General features: G+C 45.9%; 1 protein-coding gene across 5 annotated transcripts in view; it reads right to left on the bottom strand.

Annotated features, from left to right (window-relative positions):
- LOC124786517 overlaps positions 1-26,904 on the bottom strand; it is a 196,657-nt gene that overhangs the window by 87,137 nt on the left and 82,616 nt on the right. For all 5 annotated transcript variants that reach the window (XM_047254269.1, XM_047254271.1, XM_047254274.1 and 2 more), the window contains exons 8-9: positions 17,669-17,767; positions 16,560-16,661 (exon numbers count right to left, since the gene is read on the bottom strand). In XM_047254269.1, coding sequence (XP_047110225.1) covers positions 16,560-16,661; positions 17,669-17,767 — 201 coding nt within the window. The remainder of the gene's footprint in view (positions 1-16,559; positions 16,662-17,668; positions 17,768-26,904) is intronic.

Raw genomic sequence — 26,904 nt, 5'->3', positions numbered from 1 at the left:
CAGTCTTGTCAGTGTTATAAATTTGTTGGTGAAAATACCTTCTCTCTCATCATTTTTTCAAATTCACCCAAGTATTCCTTTGCTGCATTACAGTCAGAAGAAAGCTTCTCTCCAGTAAATGTTAGCTGACGGATTCCATGACTTTTTTTGAATCTGTCCAACCAAATCGTACTCACACTAAAACACTCATTACAATTCATTAACTTGTTCAGGTAAACAAACTTTTCCTTAACCAGTGCTCCACTCAAAGGAGTTCCCCCTTCTCTTTCCTGTGTAAACCAAAGGAAAAGAGCTTCATCCACTTTATCGTACTGGGACTGTTTCAAAGTCTGCCGAATTTCGAGTGTTTTTCCCAAAGACATTGCACAGGACTGTTCAAGCTTCACTCGATTCTTCTTTCAATCACAAATGGTTGCTTTATCAACACCCAGTTTCATTGCCAGTTAAGATACATTCTCACCATAGTCTATCCACTTCAAATCATTCAATTTTTCTTCAGGAGTTAACATTTTATGGTACTCGTGACGAAAATACGTACACTACTACACCTGAATGAATACAATACAACTGCTATGCTTGCCAGTGATCGATAACTAACATAACCAAGCACTGTGCGAGACAACTGGCAGTGCACTGACCTCAGACACAACAATGTACAACAACAAGGGCAGGGAGTGAGAGTGAGCCATTGATCCCACGCTTGTTCCCATTTGTTACCATGGTGTACCTACTTATCTGCTTGGTATGCTTCATTCTAGAAACTCGTCACCGTAATTCCAGCTAATCCAAACATATCGGTAATCTGAACAAGATCTGGTGCAATTAGTTTGGATTAACGGGACTCTACTGTACGGCATGGAAATGATTCTGTGAATTGTGAAATTTGTACCTCGGCATTAACACATGTTCCCACTCAGAATATGAGGAGCCTGTGCTATCAATGTGATGGCTTTCTGACCCACAGTGCATAAATAAGACTGCGCGTATTCAGAGACTGTTTCCAAATTTATGGATTGGACAAAGAGGCTCTGTATCTTGGCTGGCCTGTTCCCCCGACCTGACAACTGGATTTTTTTCTGTGGGGGGAGGGGAGGGGGCTGGGGGGGGGGGGGGCTGAAAGACGCTGCCTACATGGATGTACTACTGACACCAGATGATATGAAATGGTGTATTACTGCTGTCTGCACTGCAATTTCTGCTGAAAGGCTAGAATGTGTGCAGCAATTATTGCATGGTATACTGCATTCTTGTATTGACACTGGAGGTGGTCATTTTGAACAACTGCGTTGAGAGTGCGTTGGTTCTTTGTGTGTCAGATTTCACAGAGGTGGTGTGTTCACTTTTGCTTGTCTTTCGTTTGTCCCATTTAACAACATCGCACCTCTGGAGATGTATTAAAGTCTGTGTAGGGCTGTATTCGTTTGTGCTATCACATGGACAAACAACTGTCGGTGTTTATCATGTTCAAACTATGGCATCTCAAACTACTTGTACTAGACTTTGACATTCTAATTTATCCTACTTTGTGATAATGTCAATAGTCATTGTACCACTGAAATATTTGTACTTTTTTTAAATACATACATTTGAAACTGATAACACACAATGTATGGGCTGCAGAGGTTGGCCCTTGTCTATCATTTCAACCTGTGAAATCTGTACATCAATGGTGTCTTCCATTCACAAAAAAAATTTGCAGTGCAACTCTTAGGTGACTCACCCTTTAGAATCACCTGGTAACTGCTAGATTGGGGTTCCATCAGAATAGCAAAGAAGAAACATATTACTATGCACTCTCCATTCCAGATCTACATGGACTCTGCTATAAATGGAGCTGCAAGTCTGCAGTATGACAAATCCCACATTGGATCATCAGAAAGCACCATAACAAGATGTTTGTTCAATGGCATTTCACAAGTCAGATCCATAATTAGAAGAAGAAATGTATTTTGTTTTTGTTTTAAGGTACAAAAACAACTGGGGATCATATGCGACCAAGTCAAAACCACAGAACTCGAAGACAGACAGGAGTTAAAAAACGACTATATGTCAATCCCAACTGACATAATAGAAGACAGCTAAAAACAGGCATGTGGAAAAAGAGCTAAAAAAGAAACCGTAGATCCAAAATTAAAAATAAAATGGCTTTCGCCATATTGTTCTGGCAGATAAAAAGTGCGTCATTTGCTAAAACAGTCGATAACTCAGACGGGAACGTAAAAGGTCAAAAAAATGGACATTCCATCAGGAAATTGCAGACAGTAAAACTTGGGCACAATGTGTAGGGTAGAGGGCAGAGACAGGACAACACGAGATTGATAAAAACGGGGACACGACAATAAAACATGGTGCACTGTCAATGCATTACCACAAGGGCACCACGGGGCGGGGTCACCGGATAGCAGGTAGCAGTGGCTAAACCGGCAATGCCCAATCCGCAACCTGGCAAAAATGACCACCTCTCCCCGAGATGGCCGGGAGGAGGTTGTCCAAGCTGTTGGGAACGGTTTTATGGCCCGGAGCTTATTTCCTTGAAGTATCCCACCATAATGACACAAACCTCTTACAAACAACCCCACTAATGTCAGACGATGGGACACAAAGGGAGGCTGGCCGAGGCAGGAGGACTGCAGCCTTGGCCGCAGCATCAGCAGCCTCATTCCCAGGCACTCCTACACGGCCTGGAACCCACATAAAGCTAATAGATGAGCCATAATCAGCAAAAGAACAGAGAGATTGCTGGATCCGTTGCACCAAGGGATGGACCGGATATGCAGCCTCAAGGCTCTGAAGAGCACTGAGTTAATCAGAGCAGAGTACATACAGAGAAGGGCGGTGGCGGCGGACATACTGAACGGCCTGAGAGAGAGCAAAAAGCTCGGCCGTAAAGCTGGAACACTGGTCGAGGAGCCGGTATTTAAAGGTGATGTCCCTGACGACAAAGGCACAGCCGACACCATCGTCAGTTTTGGAGCCATCGGTGTAAATAAAGGTGTTATTGACAAGTCGCGCACGAAGTTCGACAAACTGTGAGCAATAAACTGCATCAGGAGTAGCCTACTTCGGGAGTGAGCGGAGGTCAAGATGAATGTGAGCCGGAGCCTGGAGCCAAGGTGGTGTCGGGCTCTCACCCTCTCTGAAGGTGGTAGGGAGGGCAAAATCCAATTGTCGAAGCAGGCGACGAAACCGGACTCCAGGGGGCAGCAGGACAGGCACATATAACCCATACTGACGGTTGAGAGAATCGTCGCAGAAGGACTGATAAGAGGGGTGGTCAGGCATTGACAACAGCCGGCAGGCATACCAACAAAGCAGTACGTCGCGCCGGTAGGTCAATGGTAATTCAGCAGCTTCAGCATAAATACTCTCGACGGGACTGGTATAGAATGCTCCGGTCGCAAGACGTAACCCCCGATGATGGATGGAGTTGAGACGGCGTAAGAGGGATGGCCAAGCAGACGAGGCTCCCATAATCCAGCTTCGATCGGACTATGGACCGATACAAGCGAAGCAGGACAGTGCGATCCGCTCCCCAAGATGAACCACTAAGAACTCTGAGGACATTAAGGGAACGTGTACAACGGGCCGCCAAATAAGAGACATGCGGAAACCAACAAAGTTTCCTGTCCAACGTGAGCCCGAGAAACTTAGTTGTTTCCATCAATGGGAGAACAACGGGACCGAGATGTAAGGATGGCGGAAGGAACGCTTTATATCGCCAAAAGTTGATACAAACCGTCTTCTCTTCAGAGAACCGGAAGCCATTTGCCACGCTCCATGAGTATAGGCTGTCTAGACAACACTGAAGGCAGCCCTCCAGGAGGCATGTTCTCTGGGCACTGCAGTAGATCGCAAAGTCATCGACAAAGAGAGAGCCTGAGACATTAGGTGGAATGCAATCCATAATTGGATTGATCGCGATGGCAAAAAGGGCTACGCTCAAGACGGAGCCCTGAGGAACTCCGTTCTCCTGGAGGAAGACGTCGGACAATACGGAACCCACACGTACCCTAAACTTTCGATCCGTTAAAAAGGAATCAATAAAAAGGGGCAGGCGACCGCGTAGGCCCAACCTGTGCATAGTGTGGAGGATACCTCCTCTCCAACAGGTATCATAAGCCTTCTCCAAATCGAAGAACACGGCTACCGTTTGGCGCCTTCGCAAAAAGTTGTTCATGATGAATGTCGACAAGGTCACAAGGTGGTCAACAGCGGAGCGGCGGCGACGAAAGCCGCATTGGGCATTGGTAAGTAGCCGTCGAGATTCAAGAATCCAGACTAACCGAGCATGAACCATGCGCTCCATCACTTTACAGACACAGCTTGTAAGAAAAATGGGGCAGGAACTAGAAGGAAGGTGTCTATCCTTCCCGGGTTTGGGTATAGGAACGACGGCGTCACGCCAACGCATGGGGACCTGACCTTCGGTCCAGACGCGATTGTAGGTACAAAGAAGGAAGCTTTTGCCTGCCGGAGAAGGGTGTGCCAGCATCTGAACGTGAATGGCATTTGGCCCCGGAGCAGAGGACCGGGACAGTGCAAGCGCACATTCGAGTTCCCGCATAGTAAAGGGGGCATTATAAGTTTCCAGATTCAGCGAGTGGAAGGAAGGTCGCCGAGCCTCTTCTGCCTCTTTCCTGGGAAGGAAGGCAGGGTGGTAATGGGCGGAGCTTGAAACCTCCGTGAAAAAACGGCCGAAGGCGTTGGAGACAGCCACAGGATCAACAAGGACCTCATTACCTGAGGTCAGGCCAGGTACCGAGGAGTGGGCCTTAATGTCCGACAGCCGGCGCAGGCCACCCCAGACGACAGAAGAGGGAGTAAAACTGTTAAAGGAGCTGGTGAAAGAGGCCCAACAAGCTTCTTTGCTGTCTTTGATGACTCTGTGGCATTGCGCTCGGAGTCGTTTGTATCCAATACAATTCGCCAACGTAGGATGGCGGCGAAAGGTGCGTAAAGCACGTAGTCGAGCACGGATAGCGTCTCTACAAGCCTCGTTCCACCAGGGGACGGAAACGCGACGTGAAGAAGAGGTGGTACGAGGAATGGAACGTTTGGCAGCATTGATGATAACAGCCGTGAGGTATTCGACATGACTGTCACAACTGGGAAAATCGTGGTCCGGAAAGGTCGCCAGGGAGGAGTAAAGTCCCCAGTCAGCTTTCGGTATGTTCCAGCTCGAAGGACGTGGGGATGGGGTGTGGTGCAGGAGATGAACGACACAGGGGAAATGGTCGCTCGAATAGGTGTCAGAAAGGACATACCACTCGAACCGACGGGCAAGAGTGGTAGAACAGATCGAGAGGTCCAAGTGGGAGTAGGTATGAGTAGAGTCCGAGAGGAAAGTTGGGGCGCCAGTATTGAGGTAGACAAGATTGAGATGGTTGAAGACATCCGCCAAGAGTGAGCCTCTTTGCCAGGATGCAGGAGAGCCCCAAAGGGGATGATGGGCATTGAAGTCGCCAAACAATAAAAACGGCGGGGGAAGCTGAAGAATCAGGTGCATCATGTCAGCCTGACTAACTGCGGATGAAGATGGTACAAACTGAAACAGTAAAAGCAGAAAGAGTAATACGGACAGCTATTGCTTGGAGTGGGGTGGTCAATGGGATGGGATGGTAATAGACATCGTCCCGAACGAGCAACATGACCCCACCAAGAGCTGGGATACCGTCCACAGGGGTGAGGTCATACCGCTCCGAGGTATAGTGGGTAAAGGCAATACGGTCAGTTGGGCGCAACTTGGTTTCCTGGAGACCAAGGACGAGCGGACAGTGCAGGCGGAGCAGTTGTAATTCCTCCCGATTAGATCGAATACCTCTTATGTTCCAACGTAACAAGGCCATCGCTAGTCAAAAAAGAGGGGGAACGAGACAGGGGAAGAGCTGGTCACCTCGACGGCCGCGGAGGGCCAGGTTTCGAGGGAACAACGCAACAACCGGCGGGAGGCGGATCCTGTTCCATCGAGTTGTCGCCAGCTGCGGCCGCTGTCCCGGGTTGTGTAGGAGGGGCAGCATCATTTGCCGATGAGAGGCCAGCTGAGCACCTGGCAGCAGAGCGTCCTGGCGAAACTGAGGACGGCCGGGAGCAGCGACTCACGAATGGAGCGTCAGACGAAACGCGCCGGGGTGGAGAGGGGGACAAAGACTACTTCTTGGAGGCCTTCTTGGAAGTCCGAGGAGGCACAGGGATGGTGGGCTGGACCCAAAGAAGGTCCTCACGCCCGGGGTCCGTTTTGGAACACCGGACCTCGGAAGCTGGGGCCCGGAACAGGGGGGAAGGGGGGGCGGGAAGGTGGCCCCTGGGGCAGAGGGGGTGGGGGCCAGGGGGGAGGAGGATTTGGAAGGGAGGGATTTGGGAGGCGGAGGCATAGACCCCGGATGGGGGGAGGAGGCGGAGGGGGGACAGGATAGGGGTGAGGATACCGTGGAAGGAGTGGACACAACTGAGGCAAACGAAGTGGTCAACGTCACGGGATGGAGGCGGTCATACTTCTTCCTGGCCTCAGAATAAGAGAGACGATCCAAAGTTCTGATTTCTTGTATCTTCTTCTCCTTCTGATAGGCGGGGCAGTCTGAGAATCTAGGCGAGTGGACGCCAGGACAATTAACGCACCGAGGTGGTGGGGTGCATGTACGTTCCTCACGAAGAGGACGTCCACAATCGCCACAAAGGGGCTCAGCCTCACACCGTGACGACATGTGCCCAAAGCGCAAACACCGAAAACAGCGCATAGGAGGCGGGACGTAAGGTCGCACGTCGCACCGGTAGCACATCACCTTTACCTTCTCCGGGAGAACGTCCCCCTCGAAGGCGAGGATAAAGGCCCCGGTGTCGATGTGACGGTCTTTGGGGCCCCGCTGGACTCGCCGGACCAAATGCACGCCTCGGCGCTCCAGGTTGGCCCTGAGCTCCTCATCAGATTGCAGCAGGAGGTCCCGATGAAAAATAACCCCCTGTGTCCTATTTAGTGCCAGATGCGGGACAATGGACACTGGGATGTCCCCTAGTCGGTCGCATGCCTGGAGCGCCGCCGACTGTGCGGCGGAGGTGGTCTTTATAAGAACGGACCCCGAAGGCATCTTACTGAGAGCCTCGATTTCCCCGAAGATGTCCTCAATGTGCTGAACAAAGAACATGGGCTTGGAGGTGGCGAACGTCCCCCCATCGGTTCGAGAACAGACCAAATAGCGGGGGAAGTACTTCGCCCCAAGCCGGCGGGCCTGTCCCTCCTCCCAGGAAGTGGCCAAGGGGGAAAGGGCAGGAGAACCAGAACCAGAGACAGTACCTTTCCTTTTGAAAGATTCGGCCGCAGAGCGACCTGATACGTGTTGACATTTCATCTGCGAAACGTCCGCCCCGATACCACCCACTCCGACCAGGGGCTCTCCCCACGGGTGCCACCCAGCCTCAGCAAGGGCCACCTGGCAGGATGACCATTGCCGGGAGTCCTGATGCCCCAAGGAGACGGGCATCTACTCCTTGGCCGACGTTGGGAGGGTGCAGCTCAGGTATCGGCAGTACGATCCCTGTGTTGTCAGGGGTCTACAACCTAGAGGGTACATGACGACCCCACCACAACGGGCTGGCTACCGTGCTGGATTTCTGGTGCCACGGAAAGTCCATCATGATCGTAGGTGCAGATGGGGACGCACTATGGGCGTAACTTGTACAACCCATCAGGCGTTTAGGCACAATTTGAGGAATAGTGGGTATGGTTACAACGCCGTTACAATGCTGAGTGCCGAGGTCTTAGTGCACTGAGGACCAGTGGTACACCACGTAAGGCGTCCTTCCCCAAAAGGCTCGTACTTCTGTAGAATTTTGAAAAATGGAGGTCAAGCCCCAAGGGGGACCATCACATGGAAGGCCGAAACTGTTGAAACTCCCTTTAGTCGCCTCTTACGACAGGCAGGAATACCTTGGGCCTATTCTTACCCCGGACCCGCAGGGAAGGTAATCCAGCTTTGATCGAACTAAGGACCGATATAAGCGAAGCAAGACAGTGCGATCCGCTCCCAAAGATGAAACACTAAGAACACGGAGGACATTAAGAGAACGTGTACAACGGGCAGCCAAATAAGAGATGCGGAGACCAACAAAGTTTCCTGTCCAGTGTGAGCCCTAAAAACTTTGTTGTCTCCACAAAGGGGAGGACAACGGGACCGAGATGTAAGAATGGTGGAAGGAATGCTTTATATTGCCAAAAGTTGATGCAAACCGTGTTCTCTTCAAAGAACCGGAAGCCATTAGCCACACACCATGAGTATAGGCTGTCAAGACAACGCTGAAGGCAGCGCTCCAGGGGGCATGTTCTCTGGGCACTGCAGTAGATCGCGAAGTCATCGGCGAAAAGAGAGCTGGAGACGTTAGGTGGAATGGAATCCATAATGGGATTGATCGCTATGGCAAAAAGGGCTACGCTCAAAACGGAGCCCTGAGGCACTCCGTTCTCCTGGAGGAAGACGTCTGACAATACGGAACCCACACATACCCGAAACATTCGATCTGTTAAAAATGAATCAATAAAAAGGGGCAGGCGATCACGTAGGCCCCACCTGTGCATAGTGCGGATGATACCTCCTCTCCAACAGGTATCGTAAGCCTTCTCCAAATCGAAGAACACAGCTACTGTTTGGCACTTTCGCAAAAAGTTGTTCATGATGAACGTCGACAAGGTCACAAGGTGGTCAACAGCGGAGCGGCATCGACGAAAGCCACATTGAACATTAGTAAGTAGCCGTCGAGATTCAAGAATCCAAACCAACCGAGCGTTAACCATACACTCCATCACCTTACAGACACAGCTTGTAAGAGAAATGGGGCGGTAACTAGAAGGAAGGTGTCTATCCTTCCCGCGTTTGTGTATGGGAACAACGACGGCCTCATGCCAACGCGTGGGGACCTGACCTTTGGTCCAGACACGGTTATAGGTATGAAGAAGAAAGCATTTGCCTGCCAGAGAAAGGTGTGTCAGCATCTGAACGTGAATGGCATAATCTTCCAGATTCAGTGAGTGGAGGGAAGGTCGCCGAGCCTCTTCTGCCTCTTTTCTGGGAAGGAAGGCAGGGTGGTAATGGGTGGAGCTTGAAACCTCCGTGAAAAAACGGCCGAAGGCGTTGGAGACAGCCACAGGATCAACAAGTACCTCATTACCTGATGTCAGGCCATGTATCGAGGAATGGGCCTCAATGCCCGACAGCTGGCGCAGGCCACCCCAGATGACAGAAGAGGGAGTAAAACTGTTAAAGGAGCTGGTGAAAGAGGCCCAACAAGCTTTTTTGCATTCTTTGATGACTCAACAACATTTCGCTCGGAGCCGTTTGTAATTAATACAATTCGCCAGTGTAGGATGGCGGCGAAAGGTGCGTAAAGCACGCCGTCGAGCACGGATAGCGTCTCTGCAAGCCTCATTCCACAAGGGGACTGAAACGAGACGTGAAGAAGAGGTAGTACATGGAATGGAACGTTTGGCAGCATTGATGATAACAGCCGTGAGGTATTCGACCTGACTGTCACAGCTGAGAAAATCTTTGTCTGGAAAGGTCGCCAGGGAGGAGTAAAGTCCCCAGTCAGCTTTCGGTATGTTCCAGCTCAAGGGACGTGGGGATGGGGTGTGGTGCAGGAGACGAACGACACAGGGGAAATGGTCGCTCGAATAGGTGTCAGAAAGGACATACCACTCGAACCGACGGGCAAGAGTGGTAGAACAGATCGAGAGGTCCAAGTGGGAGTAGGTATGAGTAGAGTCTGAGAGGAAAAAAAGCCAGTATTGAGGCAGACAAGATTGAGATGGTTGAAAACATCCACCAAGAGGGAGCCTCTCTGACAGGATGCAGGAGAACCCCAAAGGGATGGGCATTGAAGTCGCCAAACAATAAAAACGGCGGTGGAAGCTGGGCAATCAGGTGCATCATGTCAGCCCGACTAACTGCAGATGACGATGGAGTGTAGACAGTACAAACAGAAAAAGTAAAGGCAGAAAGAGTAATAGAGTAATACAGACAGCTATTGCTTGGAGTGGCGTGGTCAATGGGATGGGATGGTAATAGACATAGTCCTGAACGAGCAACATGACCCCACCATGAGCTGGAATACTGTCCACAGGGGTTAGGTCATATCGCTCGGAGGTATAGTGAGTAAAACCAATACGGTCAGTTGGGCGTAACTTCGTTTCCTGGAGACCATTCCTTTTGAAAGATTCGGCCGCAGAGCGACCTGATGCATGTTGACATTTCATCTGCGAAACGTCCGCCCCGATACCACCCACTCCGACCAGGGGCTCTCTACACGGGCGCCACCCAGCCTCAGCAAGGGCCACCTTGCAGGATGACCATTGCCGGGAGTCCTGATGCCCCAGGTAGACGGGCATCTACTCCTTGGCTTACGTGGGGAGGGTGCAGCTCAGGTATCGGCAGTACGATCCCTGTGTTGTCAGAGGGCTACAACCTAGAGGGTACATGACAATCCCACCACAACGGGCTGGCTACCGTGCTGGATTTCGGGTGCCATGGAAAGTCCAACATGATCGTAGGTGCAGATGGGGACGCACTATGGGCGTAACTTGTGCAACCCATCGGGTGTTTAGGCCCAAATTGATGAACAGTGCGTGCAGTTACGACGCCGTTACGATAACGAGTGCTAAGGTCTTAGTGCACTGAGGACCGGTGATACACCACGTAAGGTGTCCTTCCCCAAAAGGCTCGTACTTCTGTAGAATTTTGAAAAATGGAGGTTAAACCCCAATGGGGACCATCACAATGAAGGCAGAAATGGTTGAATCTCCTTTTAGTTGCCTCTTACGACAGGCAGGAATACCTCGGGCCTATTCGTACCCCGGACCCGCAGGGGGAGGAGAGGAGAGGGCGAGGGGAAAGGAGCAAGGAGGGGAAAGGAGGGGAAGGGGAAGGAAATGCAGCCCTGGAAAGAAAGAAGGCTTCAATACCTCGGGGCCCCGTGCTCGCCACGCATGTATCCACGAAAGAGTTGTGGACCCCCTGTGGGGGTGTACAAAATGGTGGGGTAGCGCCACTTAGCAAATGATGATGGCTAAAAAAAGGCAGTGCCCAATACACAGCTGAGTTAAAATAACCTACTCCCGGTGCAAGGGCCGTGAGAAGGTCGTCCAAGCTGCTGGGAGAGGCTTAGAAAGCCGGAGCTTATTGCCATGAAAGGAGGACCATTGGCGATGCCAAAGGGACACCACCTCCTGACACATGGCAACACAGAGGTCATCAGAGGGAATACAGGTACTAGCAGCCTGAGGTACTAGGACCACAGCTTTGATAGCAGCATCAGCAGCCTCGTTTCCTGGCAGACTGACATGACCAGGAACCCACAGAAACAACAAAATGGCAACAAGAGTGGGCAGGTGACAGTTTTCCTGGACCCACTGCACTAAGGGATGGGCGGTGTACAGTGCACATAGACTATGGAGGGCACTGAGTGAGTGAGCAGAGGACACAATTGAAAAGGCTTTGAGCTGGATGTACTCCGAGGCCTGATACAAGGTGAAGAGCTCGGCTGTAAATACTGAGGAGTGTGCCGCAAGCTGATATCTAAAGACACGTGTGCCAATGATGAAGGCACAACTGACCCCCGAAGTTCCATGCGATAGACCGAGACCAAGGTTAACATGGGTCGCTTCAGAAAGCCAAGGTGGCAAAGAGTTTACACCCACCGGGAAAGGTGCAGGTAGTGCGAAGTTAAGCCACTGTAGCGAGTGCCAAAAGCAGACTCCAGGAAGTAACAGGAGGAGGACGTGCCCCGTAATGATGATCAAAGGAATCATCAAAGAACGAGGCCTAGGAGGGGTGGCCACGCATGGCAGACTAACGGCGTGCATACCTGCTGAGGAGAAAGTCACGGCCGTAGGGTAGTGGTAGTTCAGCAGCTTCAGCATACAGACTCTCAACTAGGTTGGTGTAAAAGGCGCCCGTGGCCAAACGGATGCCACGATGATAGATAGTGTTGAGACAGCATATGAGGGATGGGCGTGTGGACGCATAAATGAAGCACCCATAGCTGAGTTTCGAACGGACAAAAGACTGGTACAAACGGAGGAGAGTGGTTCAATCGGCACCCCAGGAAGTACCACTGAGGACACATAGGACATTGAGGAACCACGTACAGCGGGCTGCCAGGTAAGAGACATGGGAGGACCAAGAGTGTTTCCTATTGAACATGAGCCCCAGGAATTTCGTAGTTTCAACGAATGGAAGGGCAACAGGCCCGAGATGTAAAGAAGGTGGGAGAAATCATTTGCGCCGCTAGAAATTCATACAGATGGTTTTGTCAGTGGAAAAGTGAAAGCCACTGTTGATGCTCCAGGAGTAAAGACAATCAACACACCGCTGAAGGCGTCGCTCAGTGAGACAGGTCCACGGAGAACTGCAATAGATGGCAAAATCATATACAAAAAGGAAGCTGGAGATGCTTGGTGGGAGACAGGCCATGACAGGATTAATGGCGATAGCAAAGAGAACGACACTCAGGAGGGAACCCTGAGGCACACCGTTTTCCTGGATAAAGGTGTCCGACAAGGCAGAACCCACACGCACCCTGAAAATTCGATCTTTAAAACATGCCTGAAGGAAACAGGGCAGGCGGCCATGGAAGCCCCACATGTAAAGAGTATGGAGGTTACGAGTTCTCCAGCAGGTGTCAGACTTTCTGCAATTCAAAAAAGACTGCCACAGTCTGGGATTTCTGCAGAAAACCTTTCATGTCATGAGTGGACAAAGTAATGAGATGGTCAACTGCAGAACGCCATGCTGAAATACACACTGTCCATTCGTTAGTAAATGGCAAGACTCGAGCCACCATACCAGCATGGCATGAATCATACGTTCCATCACCCTGCAAATGCAGCTGGTAGGAGATGGGGCGGTAGCTGGAAGGAAGGTTTTTGTCCTTACCGGGCTTAGGTACGAGTATGATGGTGGCTTCACACCAGCATCTGGGAAATGTGCCCTTTGCCCAGATGCGGCTGTACGTGTTAAGCAGAAAGTGCTTGCTCGCAAGAGGAAGGTGCTGCAACATCTGAATGTGGATCGCGTCTGGCCCTGGAGTGGAGGATCAGGATCAACTGAGAGCATGATTGAACTCCCTCATAGTAAAAGCGGCATCGTAGCACTCCCAATTCGGAGAAGAGAAGGGTATCGCCGGGGCCGCCTCCGCTCGTTTCTGATGGAGGAAAGCAGTGTGATAGTGGGAAGAGCTTGAAACTTCTGCAAAATGGTGGCCCAAGGTGTTGGAGATAGCAGTGGGTCCACGATAACATCGACTGCTACTGTGAGGCTGAAAATGGGGAAATGGATCTTGGTCCCAGAGAGCCATCGGAGGTTGGCCCACACGACAGAGGAACTGTTAAAAGAACCAGTGAATGAAATCCAGCTAGCTCGTTTGCTATCCCAAAGAACGCAACGATATTTTGCATGCATCTGCTTATAATGAATGCTGTTTGGCACCATAGGACGATGGTTAAAAACGCAGAGAGCACGTCTCCGTGTGCAAATGGGTCTCCGTGTGCAAATGGCATCGTGGCATGCCTCAGTCCACCAAGGGACGGAGACACGATGTAGTAAAGAGGAAGTGCGAGGAATGGAATGTTCTGAAGCAGTAAGGATAACATTTGTGAGATAGTCCACCTGGTCATCACAACTGGGGAAGTCTTATTCTTTGAAGGTCGCCAGGGAGGAGTAAAGTTGCCAGTCAGCATTAGTAAGCTGCCATTTTGGCATGCACATGGATGGGGTAGGAGTCAGCAAACAGAAAGCACAAGGGAAATGGTCGCTCGAGTAGGTGTCAGAAAGAACAGACCACTCAAGATGATGGGGAAGCTGGACAGTGCAAAAGGATAGGTCCAAATGGGAATAGGTGTGTGAGGAGTCTGAAAGGAAATTGGGTGTGCCCAGTGTTAAGGCAGAAGAGGTTAAGAAGGTCAGCTAAGAGGGCACCTCTCTGACAGGTCCTGGGAGAACCCCCAAAGGGATCATGTGCATTAAAGTCACAGAGTAGCAAAAATGGCGGACGTACCTGCCCAATAAGCTGAAGGACGTCTGCCCTGGTGACATTGAATGACGGAGGTACATAAATGGTACAGAGGGAAAAAGTCAGGCGGGGAAGGAAAAGCCAAACTGCAACAGCTTGAAGACGGGTAGTCAGGGAGATGGGATGACTATGAAGGTCATCCCGAATGAGCACCATGACGCCTCCATGAGATGGAATGCTGACCTCAGGGGGAAGGTCAAATTGAATCGGTAAGAAATGTGAAAGCTCGAAGCGATCATGAGCACACAATTTCGATTCCTGAAGGCAGAGTACAATGGGATGCTGCAATGCTAAAAGCAGCTGTAAATCCTCTTTGTGGGACTGAAGACCGTGAATGTTCCACTGGAGGACAGTCATGAGGAGGAAGAGATGTAGGGGGGCAACTCGGCGGCCACTGAGTGACAGCCGGTGTAGAGCCACAACTACAGAGCACATAAACAGGAGGCTCTTACTCCATGGGGTCCACAGAAGCATTGTCTTGCTTGTGTGGACAGTCTGTGGAGTCCAATGCTGAAAAACGGTTGGTGGTGCGCACCGGCGAGACAGAGGCCCGCTGGGCTAAGGTCACACATGGCAACACCATTGAACAGGATCTTCGAGTTGCCAAAGGAGAACAACATTTGCCTTTGGTGGACTTCGAGACTTTCCGGTTAGAAGAAGACTCGGGTGTTGTTTGGCTGGAGGGACGGACGACGTGTTCACGGGAGTACACCTTCTGTCCTTTCCTGCCTACTTGTTGTGTAGTTGGTGGCTTCACCCCTTGAGGCGAGAGTTTGACGGTTTGTTGCACAGCAGTATGGGGGAATGGCAATGCTACCTTGACACTTGGCGATTTGTGTGGCCATGTCCTTCATGGAGCGAGGGGCAACAAGAACAGAACCATAGGTACCAGATGGTAGAACACAAGGTTTGTGACTAGCCAGTAACTTGTGAGCTACTGGGTAAGGCACTTTTTCCTTTACCCGAATCTCTTGGACAGCCTGCTCTCAAGATAAATGGGATAATCCCGAGAGAGGGGTGGCATGGCCACCACTGCAGTTGATACAGCGGGGAGGAGGCAGCGGACAGTCACCCCCGTGTGCATTCCTACCACAGATTACACATTTGGCTGGGTGTCGACAAGACACTGGTAGCAATGCATCGCATTCAGGAATGTACGGCCGGACTGTGATAATTTCATAGCCTGCTTTGATCCTGGACGGCAGCACCACTCTATTGAAGGTGGGGAAAAGAGGGCGGGTGGGTACTAAGGAGGAATCTACCTTTTTCATTACACACTGGACGGCGATGACACCCTGATCAGAGAGGTAAGACTGGATTTCGGCCTCGGTTAGACCTTTGAGCAGCCTTCCACGGGAAGAATTCGTAGTTCTATGGGCCTCAACACGAACAGGGTAGCCATGGAGAAGCGAAGCAGCAAGCAGTTGTTGTGCTTGAGAATCAGAAGCTGTCTCCAAAACCAAAGTGCCATTCCGTAAACAAGAGCATGATTTCACAGGGCCAGCAATTGATTCAACACCTTTCTGAATAATAAACGGATTTACTGTGGTGAAGGACTGACTGTCTTCAGCACGTGAGACCATGAGGAACCGTGGTGTAGCGGGAAGGATCTTCGAATCATTAACCTCATCATGTTTATGTTTCGTAGATGTTGATTGGGAAGATGATCGACTCATTGCAAAAAAAATGCCCCACGATTGCCAGGGTCTCCGATGGCGCACTCCTGCGTTCGGTTATTGTTCACACCTCAGGCCACACTTCCCGAACATTTGACAGAGGAACCACAGGCAATTTTGGAAGGTTGCAGCTCAGGCAATCACCCCTTCCTGGGCCTGGCCTGTACCAGGGGGTATGTGCAAACCCTACCTGTTGACCCAGGGCTGGGAATTGCGTGTTACCCAGTCACCTGTTAAGCGTCAGATGTGTAGGTCAGCTTTCAGGAGCGCACTGGGAGGAAGAAGAAAAAGAGGAACCTGAGACGCTGAAGCGGAGGAACGAGAGGAGAAGGGAAACGAAGAAAGGAAAAGGGAGTGAAAAACAAAGATGAGACTGTTCTTATGTCAGTGACAGACAATGTAGAACATTCCCAACAACATCCAAGACATGTTCTCCAAGGGAGGGGAAAAAAAAAAACAGCAAGAGGATAGACATGCAGCACGGAAGGGGAAAAATGCTGCAATGATTGGGGCCCCATGGTAGCCAAGCGTGAACTCACCAAAGGGTGGCGAGCCCCCTGGGGGAGAGAAAAATGTGAACTGTCAAAGCTACTGAAATAACCCAAGCAGCACAAGCTTTTTCAACAGATTGAGAAGTTTCCAAAGTTTGTCATGTATCACCAAGTACTTAGATCCACCACACATCATGCAACACACCACAGTAGCACATTATAACACAACCACTTCGCAGAAATAGTTCTACAACTACACTGCATTAAAATATTGGCAACATTATTTTATGTCTAATTTATTTAGACCTTAAAACTGACTTTTGACAGAAGGATAACATACCCATTCCTTCATTTTCTTCCTCCAACTTGCTTTTCCTTTTATTTGGTTTTCTTTGGCTTGATTTTCTATCCAGAGAATTTTCAACAGAGAAACAGGATACAGCTGAAAAATGAAAAGAAAAAAATACCAGTATTGACTAATACTGTTCTGTTATGCACAACGAGACCACTGCATCTTTCGTGTTATCTTTAACTCTGTAAATTGCAATGCAACAGTTACGAGGAAAAGTGCTCAGGGACAATAAATAGGTGTTCAACTCCGAAGTCAATTTGACAAGAATAATGCTTTGTTATGCATGGTCTTATTGGAGGGCGACTGCAATTCCCTGAATCAGTATTCCATTGTTGGAATATGCCATACCCGCCTTGTTCCTGTAATGGAGAACATTCACCATTCTAGAGGACCCCGCTATACGCTACCACATTCCTCGCAGTGGGTGTAATGTTTATATGGTACATGTAATTGGTTAAACAGAAAAATAAGAAATACACAGTTTCTTTATTATTTCTAATGATCAAAAGACTACTTACTCATAAGTCCAGATGCTAAAAACCTTAGTTACATATGGAATGAATAAGCAGTGAATTAATATTTTGAAAATATGAATAAAGTTAAATTACTGTATTCCAATTCCTTGTATATTCTGATAATAGCAACATTTTTTTCCCCTTCTGAGAAATCCAATTGTTTTGATTTTGTTCTTTTAGGTTAATGCAGTTAAATAAGATGTAGGTTTTGTTATAATACAAACTTCAAACACTGCTGATACTCCTTTGATTTGCCTACTCTGATAATTTCTGTCATGCTGTGTATTCTTTCTTGGCCTTATTTGGGCTAAATACCTAGTTATGGGGGACCAACACACAACCTGAGTTGAAGTGCAGTCACATGCACAAGCCACAGCTACAGCTACATCAACTTTGCCTTGAGAGGAGTTTAATTCCCCAAGCCCTGCAAGAAGTAGAATAGTTTATGTTTCAAGTTGTTCTCTGGGGGCATTCTGAAGATCAAGTTCCCAATTATTTTTCAGGGATGACCATATACTGCCAATATAATTAATCTTCTCTCCAGTCATTTTACACAACAGTTGTTAAAAAACACTTACATACCTGGTTCATCATTTTCCTTTTCCCTTCCTGTACTCCTTTCAATATGAACAGATTTCCTTGTTGGAGTCTGTGTAGTTTCTTTTGAAACCACGGAGGTATCTGTCAAACAACAACAACCACATATAAATCTAATGTCAAAATGTTTCTTCAGTCATTAAGAATGTTACTGAAGAAATCTAATAATCTGAAAAAAAAAAAGGTACACAATGTATTATCGAACTGCACTTCAGATAAGAGCTGAGGGCATCACATCACACGAGACAGAAAGCAAGACTGGTCCTATAATAACACTACCATTGGCGTACTTAAATAAATATTCATTTGCTTCACGGTATTTTCACACAGTGAATGTAGTTTGGCGGAGGCTTTATTAGTCATGCACAGTGAAGACTTCTATCTATCAGCCTGGTAAGCTGAGTGTAGTCTGTCTTGTCAGGGACAGCACCTTAAATGTACAGCTCATCAGCAAATCGAATGAATGCCACTACACACTCTACTTATTGTACTAATCACCGAATTCCATCCTTATGCTGCATCATACCTTGCACTTGTCTCCTATGTTCGGAAGTTGTTCTTGTTGCAGACTACAATCAAAAGACCGATTTGCTGTAGGTCTCCACACTAGTACATCAGGTTCAACCCTCTCCATATCTGCCTATCTACTGAAACTGACCTCCATTTGAACATTCATACATTACTCAAGCTTTGGCCTCTCCCTACAAGTTTTACTTACAACACTTCCTTCCGTTAAGGAATTCTCTCTTCTTTGATGCCTCAGAATTTGTCCTATTAATAGAGTCCTCCTTTTAGTCAAGTTGTGCCATAAATTACCATTCTCCCCAAATTTAATCTAGTACAGTGAGTCCCAAAGTGGTCTATATCAATCCTAACCTGCAAGGGGTCTATATCAGCAGGGGAGGGGGATAAAAGTGGTGCATTAGACACAAATGGGCATCCACAAGAGTGGATTCCATGTAGGCAGGTCACAACCAAAATTCCAAACTATTGTCACAGAGCTGAAGCTTGCTCCTATTTATGCCACTGTTTGTCTCATTGGCTAAGAGAGAGGATGGGGCAACTTTTAATTTTTGCCCTCCTTCTAATAACACTCAACAGATAATAATAATAATAATAATAATAATAGCCTGCGAAAGGCAAAGGTCCCGAGTTCGAGTTTCGGTCCGGCACACAGCTTTAATCTGCCAAGAAGTTTCAATAATAATAAAGTTTCTAAATGCAATGTAACATATACCGTACAGTTAAAAGGAAGTCACACTTGATCAAGGTCCGCGTCACTTTCCATTTTTAACCAGACGTAACGTCTGAGAAAGGAAAGAAATAATAATAATAATAATAATAATAAGCTTCACTCCATAAAGTACTGCCCCCCTTGGAGGAGTGGAAAGAGTATCGGGTGCTGCCCATGATGGGCCACGAAACACTTTATCACCCATCAAAGACGTATTAATTTGCAACACAGCACAGTATGATACAAAAATCACTTTGCAGTGGATACATATGAAAGGTTTTATGTTACATTGTTGCAATTGCCAGGAACCGAACACCAAACATCAGCGAGCCAAAGTAGACCAACTTCTTCCGATCCACCACTAGGGAGCCCCTGTTCATCTCTCTACGGAAAGATTATAGTTCAGTACCAAAAAAGTTCAAGTGAATCCGTGTCATGTTTGGGAGTGCTGGAGGTAAGCAAATGAATTACTTTTTTCTCAAATTTTCTTTTCCTTTCATTGGGTAGATATGCACCGATTATGACTTGAGGCTGAGAGGGTTATTTTGATTGCTATCGTATCATATTTACCTTAATAGCTTAATGTATGTTGACAGATAACTGATACTATACATGACAATCTAAACAGAAACAGTACAGTGTTGTTTATTTCAAGCTTGGGCTCACTATCGGATGAATATCATCTTAGAATGTACCACCCTGATAAAACAGATAAAGATTTGAAATATGTAATACAACTTCAAAGAGAGACCCACAATGGACAGTATGTTCGCTTTGAGGTCCAAAGAGACAGTGATTTGGTGGCATCTTACAATAACTTGCTACTTATAGCAAAATCTGGAAAACTGCATACTATCAGGGAACAGTTAATTTTGCAAGCTAATTAAGAGGTTTTAGAAACTATTCTACACAAACCTGCTTATAATATATTCAAAAGAATTATTCTGAGTAACAATGCAGTTCAAAGAACATATGAAATGGGTTATGATATTGAAAGCATCTTGTGTAATTATCTGCAAATGGCCACCTCTCCAAACAACTGGACGAGTAAACTTTACCTGGGAATGAGGCATTATTAGTTGTATATGTTAGTCTTGTTAGTGTTTTGAAAGATTATTTCATGGAAAAAGCAATCCCTTTATCAAATATAATGCTAGGGGCAGTATATGGAGCACCTCCCATGTCTGGCAATTATCATGGATTGATAAGCCATGCAAATGGGATATCAGTAACAGCGCCATTCATCAACATCATTTACTCGTTTAAAAAGTCTGAGTAGTAACTTGATGCAATCTCTTCAACTTGTAATTAATCTAGCAAACAAAATTCGAAGCAGCATGTTGAATTCTAGGTCGTCCGGGCAGTTATGTGAAGAAAATTACACGAACTTTCGTCAATTACTCTTTCACACTGAAGTAGCTGTCTGTCAATAGGCTATGTTTGACAAGATTTTTCTCACTTTTCAAAACTGCTTTAAAGATTTTGAATGTTAAAGATCCAATTTTAAAAGAAAATTTTAATCAGTGGAAACCAGACATTTCTTATTTAACATATTTGCTTACTAAATTAAAAGAGCCACACTTGCAGTTACAACATGACAATCTATATTTGATAAAAACAGAGTCCATCATTCCAGCTTTTCTTCTCAAAATTAAAATAATGAAGAAAATATTGGACAGTATAATTTTCCCAGTTTCCCAATTCGTAACAGGAACTGACAGGATGATAATGATTCATTCACCATTCAAATGTCCCTGACAGAGACTTTGAGACAAGGTTTGAGGACATTTTGACTGTCAAAATACCACACTGGGTTATCAATGCATACAGAGCAGAGTAGGCACTAATAAAGAATTTACGATAAAGTTTGGGACGGCATATTAGCAATTCACGATTCAGGGGCTTGTTACTTATCCTTCATTATGGACAATCGCAGGAAAGTTTTTGATAGCTTTCCCATTTTCGTACCTCCTGGAAAGTGTTTTCAGCATGTCTTCTTAAAAAAAAAAAAAAAAAAGAAGAAGAAGAAGAAGATTGGAAATCGGTGACTGAGGAGATGTTAGGTTAAACCTAACTGAAATTAAACCAAATATTACATATTTGCTAATTAAGTATCAGGCTCAGTTCTCTCATTAAAAGCATTTATGTACTAATTGCAATATATATGCATTTTGTGTCATTTAAATTAATAAATATATACAACTTAACATTTTATGTTTTTCATTCAACACTTAGCATATGAAAGTGAGTAGCACTGTATCAGATGTCAAAATTACTTTCAAAGTTAATGAATTTGATTTGTAAAAACTCAATGTATAAAAGACAGAGACAAAAATATTTGAGGATCTCTGATGTAGTACCTCCCTGTCATTCCATGTAACCACTTAATCCTCAGAACTCTTCTGTAGCACCATGTTTAAAAAGATTCCACTCATCTTTGATCTTAGAAACTTAGTCTCCATGTTTCACTTTCATATAAGGTTATGCTCCAAACAAATACCATCAAAAAAGCTCCCTAAACTTTAAATTATATTCTGTTGATCAGAAATGCCTTTCTGCCTACAGCCAGCCCACTTTTTATACCACATCTACTTTGACAATCTTCATTTAGTTTGTTGCTCAAATAGTAAAACTCGTCTGCTACTTTTAGTATCATTTCCTCATCCAACTCCCTCAACACCATCTGATTTAATTAGACTACATTCCACTACCCTCGTTTTACTTCTTTTGATGTTCATTTTATAATCTCTCTTCACAGCACTACCCATTCTGTTGAACTGCTATTCCAAGTCTTTTGTAAAGACTGAATAGCATTGAGGACAACCAACAACTCTGTCTCAACCCCATGTCAGTCAGTCTCCCTTTCACGTCCTGCAACCCTTGTAACTGCACTCCCTGTATTTTATCCCTGTTACCCTCAAAACACATTCCTTCTACTTTTCAGGTATACCTTCTCCACTTTAATCCAATAGGTGGCATTTAATCATATCTTTCTCCCAGTTATGCACGGTTCTGTACTCTTGCATTTGGCATCTAGTCATTGTCGCTTAGACATTTTCTATCAATCTCATTTTTTAGATGTGTCTATTCCTTTTCACCAACTTCATTTTTAAATATTATTTTCTTGTCAATTAAATTGAATACCATCTGTGTTCTACAAGTATTTCTGCTAGACTTTGCTTTTTTACCTATGTGATTCTCTGCTACCTTCAAAATTTCACCTCTCAACTAACAAATGATCTTCAATAGCTTTCTTTCCTCTGTTGTAGTCCAACATTGCACAATGATACAACAAACTCTCAACAACCGCACAGTCTTTCAATTTGTGGAGGAAACACCTTCTGTCTGGATTTTGCACCTCGTTGAGAAGCAAGTGGTGAGCTACCTATGGAATCCTGCTACCAGGTGCTGCAATACTGATGGCAAAGTGTGCTGCAAAACCCCAGTCAACCACAGCAGTGTGCTGAATTTCCACATGTTGTGATCCAATGTTGCACTATCTTGATCGCTTAAGTGACTCAAGGTGGGCCCCATCGCAACAAAACTGGGCAGAGCAACTATAAATACTTGACACTGACACTAGCAAACTTGTGCTTGAGCACTGCTGATGCCATGGCAAACCAGATGCCAGCCAAGGTCCCATGTGAGCCAAGCAGCTCCAATTGCATCTAGTAGCATGATCAGCTAGCTGCGGCTCTATGAGCCCCTACCCAGACTTGATGGTTCCAGGCTTTCAGGTAAGTGCCACTAATGGAAGACTACCTCTAGGGTGTCTTCAGTAGTAGGTCTCTATGTTTCCCAATGGTCCTGAGTTTGGTGCCAGTGCACCTTGAGTGTGCTATGAAGAGATAGCAGCTGCTGCCTGGGATACTATGCAGGCCACCAGTCTTCGACCACCAACCTTTGTACAAGTGTCAACAGAATAATTGGTAACTGAGTTCTCGTGATTGTGTGTCCGCCATGGTGCTGGTAGTAGGCAACCCACCGTCAATCGCCATTCAGGGACAGAGATGACCATCCTGGCATTTAATGTTGCCTACACGCTCAACACCATTATGTATTTATCCAGATGCCATCTCTGCCTAAATTCCAACATTTTTGAAATTTCTTCAATTTAAATCTGTTGTCCATAACCAATAAATCATGGCCAGAGAACACATCTGCCCTGGAAATGTCTTACAGTTTAGAATCTTGTTTTGAAATACCTGCCTTACCATTATATAAGATCTCTTCCACATATACAGCTTCTTTCATTATTCTTAAACCAAGTGGTGGCAATGATTAAATTATTTTCTGTGCAAAATTCCAGCAAGCAGCTTCCGCTTATTTCTATTTACCAGTCCGAGTTCTCTTCCTTTCCCTTTCATCAAATACCAGCCACCCACACAAATTATTGTGTCCTTTAACTATATCAATTTCCTTTACCTCATGATGCTTTCAACTGCAGAGCTAGTTGGCATATAAACTTGCCTTACCAGGGTGAAATTCCCTGATTTCCAAACAAGTTTTAGCATTTTTCCCTGACAAATGTTGAGATCTCAAGGGGAAGTTAAGATGTAAGTTGACAATCTGTCTTTGCAGCTACGGTACAAGAAACAATAGTGCAAAGGAGGAAATATCTTAAAAAACCTTGAAAGCATATGGCGTTTCCCGATGTGGGCAAAAATCTTAAGTACTAACATCAACATCTTTCGTAATGAACTGTTTTTCGGTGGAGATAGCAAGCCAAATGGTATGTGTGTTTCATTAAGACCACTGATGTTATTTTATTTCAATAAAACGAGGCACATTTAGTGACAAAAATATAGATTTCCTTGGAGTCGCAAGGCAGATTTAAAATACCTTCACTGATTTCAGAAATAACCTCAGAAAAAAAGTAGGCCCCTTGAAAGAAATGTACAAGGCAGAGAAGAATTGTGTAAACCAACACTGTAGGTGACTGCTAATAAAATGTTGGTTCTACTATGTTCGTTATTGTCGATTATTACTCACTGTGTTGTATCTATTATTTTGTAGGTAGTGCGTGATTTTTCTTTTGAGAAATATACAGGTATATAGTGTCTAAAGTGGCAGCGACTGACAATTTTCTTCTTCTTATTGTCCATACTTTCTTACATATAAATCACTTTTGAAGTGCCAAAATATGCTAGAACAAATAAAATACCCATAAAACACCACACTGTACAACATATTTGTGATGAGACAGTCACAATTCCTGAAATCCATCACCCATGCCTTTGGTTTGCTGAGGAGCGCCGCAGTCCTGGCTCCAAGGATAAACCATGAAAATCTGCTTCATTGAGCCACACACAGACAGACATGACCTGCAGGCAGATTTGCGAGAATAGATCTGACGGACAGGGCTTGCACATTAATGGGAACTGAATGGCTTCAGATCAGCAGGCTCGATCTATTACATATAGCCACAGAAACGGCCTCGGGTTGTGGCCCACTGTGGAAATCAACTCACGTGGCCAGCTATTCACGAGCCACAGACAGCATGTTCATGACAAGAGACCACAGTGGTCAATCCATGCAACAGATAACATGGTCAAATACTCTGAGAATCAATCATAATAAGGATAGGTAGCAACTCACCATATAGATGTCTGCTGAGCCGCAGACAGGCATGAGAAAAGACCATCACACACACTCTCACAACTAAATTTTCAACCATAGCTTTTGTCAGAAAATGGGACCACACACACACACATTCACACAATTACTCAGATACAACTCATGCAAACATGACCTCTGTCTCTGGCCGCTGAGTCTACATTCACCGAGACTCCGATCCACATAAATCACTCCTCATGCCTCCCTGCCTCTTGTTGGCAGCTGCTAGGCTAGTGGCAAGATGTTGTGGCAGCACTGACTGCAAGCTGAAGGGTACGTTAGGAAGGAAAGAAGCAGCAGAAATGTGGGAGTAAGGAAGTGGCACACATACTCAGCCGCACACAGCCAGCGACGATGTATGACACTTCAATAAACAAACCATTTCATCTAATGAGACGAAAATGAGATTTATTTTGATATTTCCCCAATGTCCCTGGTGTGTTTGAAATTCCCTGAACTCCAGAACCTGTTGCAACCCAGGCTACTGTGATGTGTGTTTGCTTTGTGTCTGTCTTGGTTACAATAATGTGTTCACTATGCCATTTATGGTAGTGTATGTGTATTTCCATTTTCTTTTTGATTATTAGGACTGTTCTTGCATTACCCGTACTTGATTTTGTGTTGGTAAACTCGTATGGACTTGATCACAAGTCCCGTTCTTCCTGTCACTGATCTTCATTAATTTTGACTATATCTAACTTCAACATAATCCATTTCCTTTCTAACTCTCTAACCCAACTACCTTATGAAGGAATCTACAATTTCCAATTTGAAGATTGCCAGTTTCTTTATCTGAATAATCCACATGCAGAGGTTCAAGTAGGGGTGCCACCATCATTAAGTCATGCAGTAGAGTTGCACGAACTCAGAAAAACAGCTGTAGTTTCCCCTTGCTTTCAGCCACACAGAGTACCAGCAAGGCAAGGTGATGTTTGCTAATGTTACAGGTCCAACCCCAGCAACTACTGAATGGACTGCTCTTCAGAATTCCAAGGGTTAGTATGGCATTTACACAGATATTCTTCCATTGTGTTTGCACCTGCATTACAACTATCCTTATCACTAAGACACTGGAGCTATCCACCTCATCAGGGTTCATGATGTGACAGGGGTCTAAAATTTACGAGGAGAAATTATTATTATCTGTCACTATATACTACATCATTTCTTCTACACACATCCCATAATAGCTGCTTGTGCCCCATACATTCTTCTTATCATCATAATAAACACCTATATGAGTAGTGGGGGCCGGAGGGCAGGGTGTGGGGTGGCAGGCGAGGAGGGGGGTAGAGGGAAGGAAGGAGGAGGGAATTGAGAACAGTACAAATAACACTAAAGGATACTAGAATGTCTGTTTTTGCTTGGATTAACTCGAAGCACATGGCATTGAATGCATATTTAAGATGTTTCTTCCCCTAATGCATTTGACAATCTGTGCGCTTCTCTTTTGTTTCGTATTCTTGACATTTTAAATGTTGGAGCATCAAAATGCTGTAAGAAAATATTCATATTGAATACATATTTTCTCATTCAGCAAATATCTGTTCTTCATGTAAGAGTTAGTCTCTTTCTAAAATATAAAGTCAGACTTAATAATAATAATCTTTGACAGCAATAAATGTATGTTTATGAAGAATCAATTGTATTACCTACCAAGAACACTAATTCTATATCAGCGTGATACCAAAACTGGTGCTTCTTTATTGAAGTACTTCTGTGAAGCCTCAAAATTTGTAGCGAACGTGAATCAATGCAGCAACAAGTTCCAAGGTTCTAGTCAGTGCATTGTTTCTGTTCTTTTAATGTGAAAATGATCTCAACAGCATCTGCCACAGACTATCAAATCAAACAGAGTGTACCAGTGTCATCTTTACCAGTTTCATGAGATGTTTAGTAATGTAATTTTATAAATAAGTAAGAACACTCCTAGCAGATGCAATCCATTGTCGGTCATCTGTTGACATCTTAAGCTGTTGAATGTTCTGCTGGGTATCAGTACCAACCTTGTAGAATATTTCAACACGACAACATGACTCGTCTGCATCAGGTGCTACCTGAAAAAGCTAGTTGGGTGGAATCAGTCCAATACTCCTACTGCCTCCCCATACCCCCTGGTGATGACAATGAATCGCATTGTCAAAACATTGTGCATGGATGACACTGATATCCAGCAGAACACTTGACATCCCAAGATGTCAATAGATCACCAGGGAAGCCTGAAGAATTACATCAAGAGACTATGTGAGGAGGAGAAGAAGTTCCGAAATATCAAGAAGTTGGACAAGCTTCGACAGCAGAAATGGAGAAAGCCGAGTTCCCTCAGCTCCGTGCTGGATGGAGACATAGTACCAGTTTTCACCCCGATCAT

Source organism: Schistocerca piceifrons, chromosome 1, assembly GCF_021461385.2.
Source record: "Schistocerca piceifrons isolate TAMUIC-IGC-003096 chromosome 1, iqSchPice1.1, whole genome shotgun sequence".
Classification (NCBI taxonomy): domain Eukaryota; kingdom Metazoa; phylum Arthropoda; class Insecta; order Orthoptera; family Acrididae; genus Schistocerca; species Schistocerca piceifrons.
The sequence above is the reverse complement of the archived record's forward strand: the minus strand, read 5'-3'. Positions and strand labels throughout refer to the sequence as shown.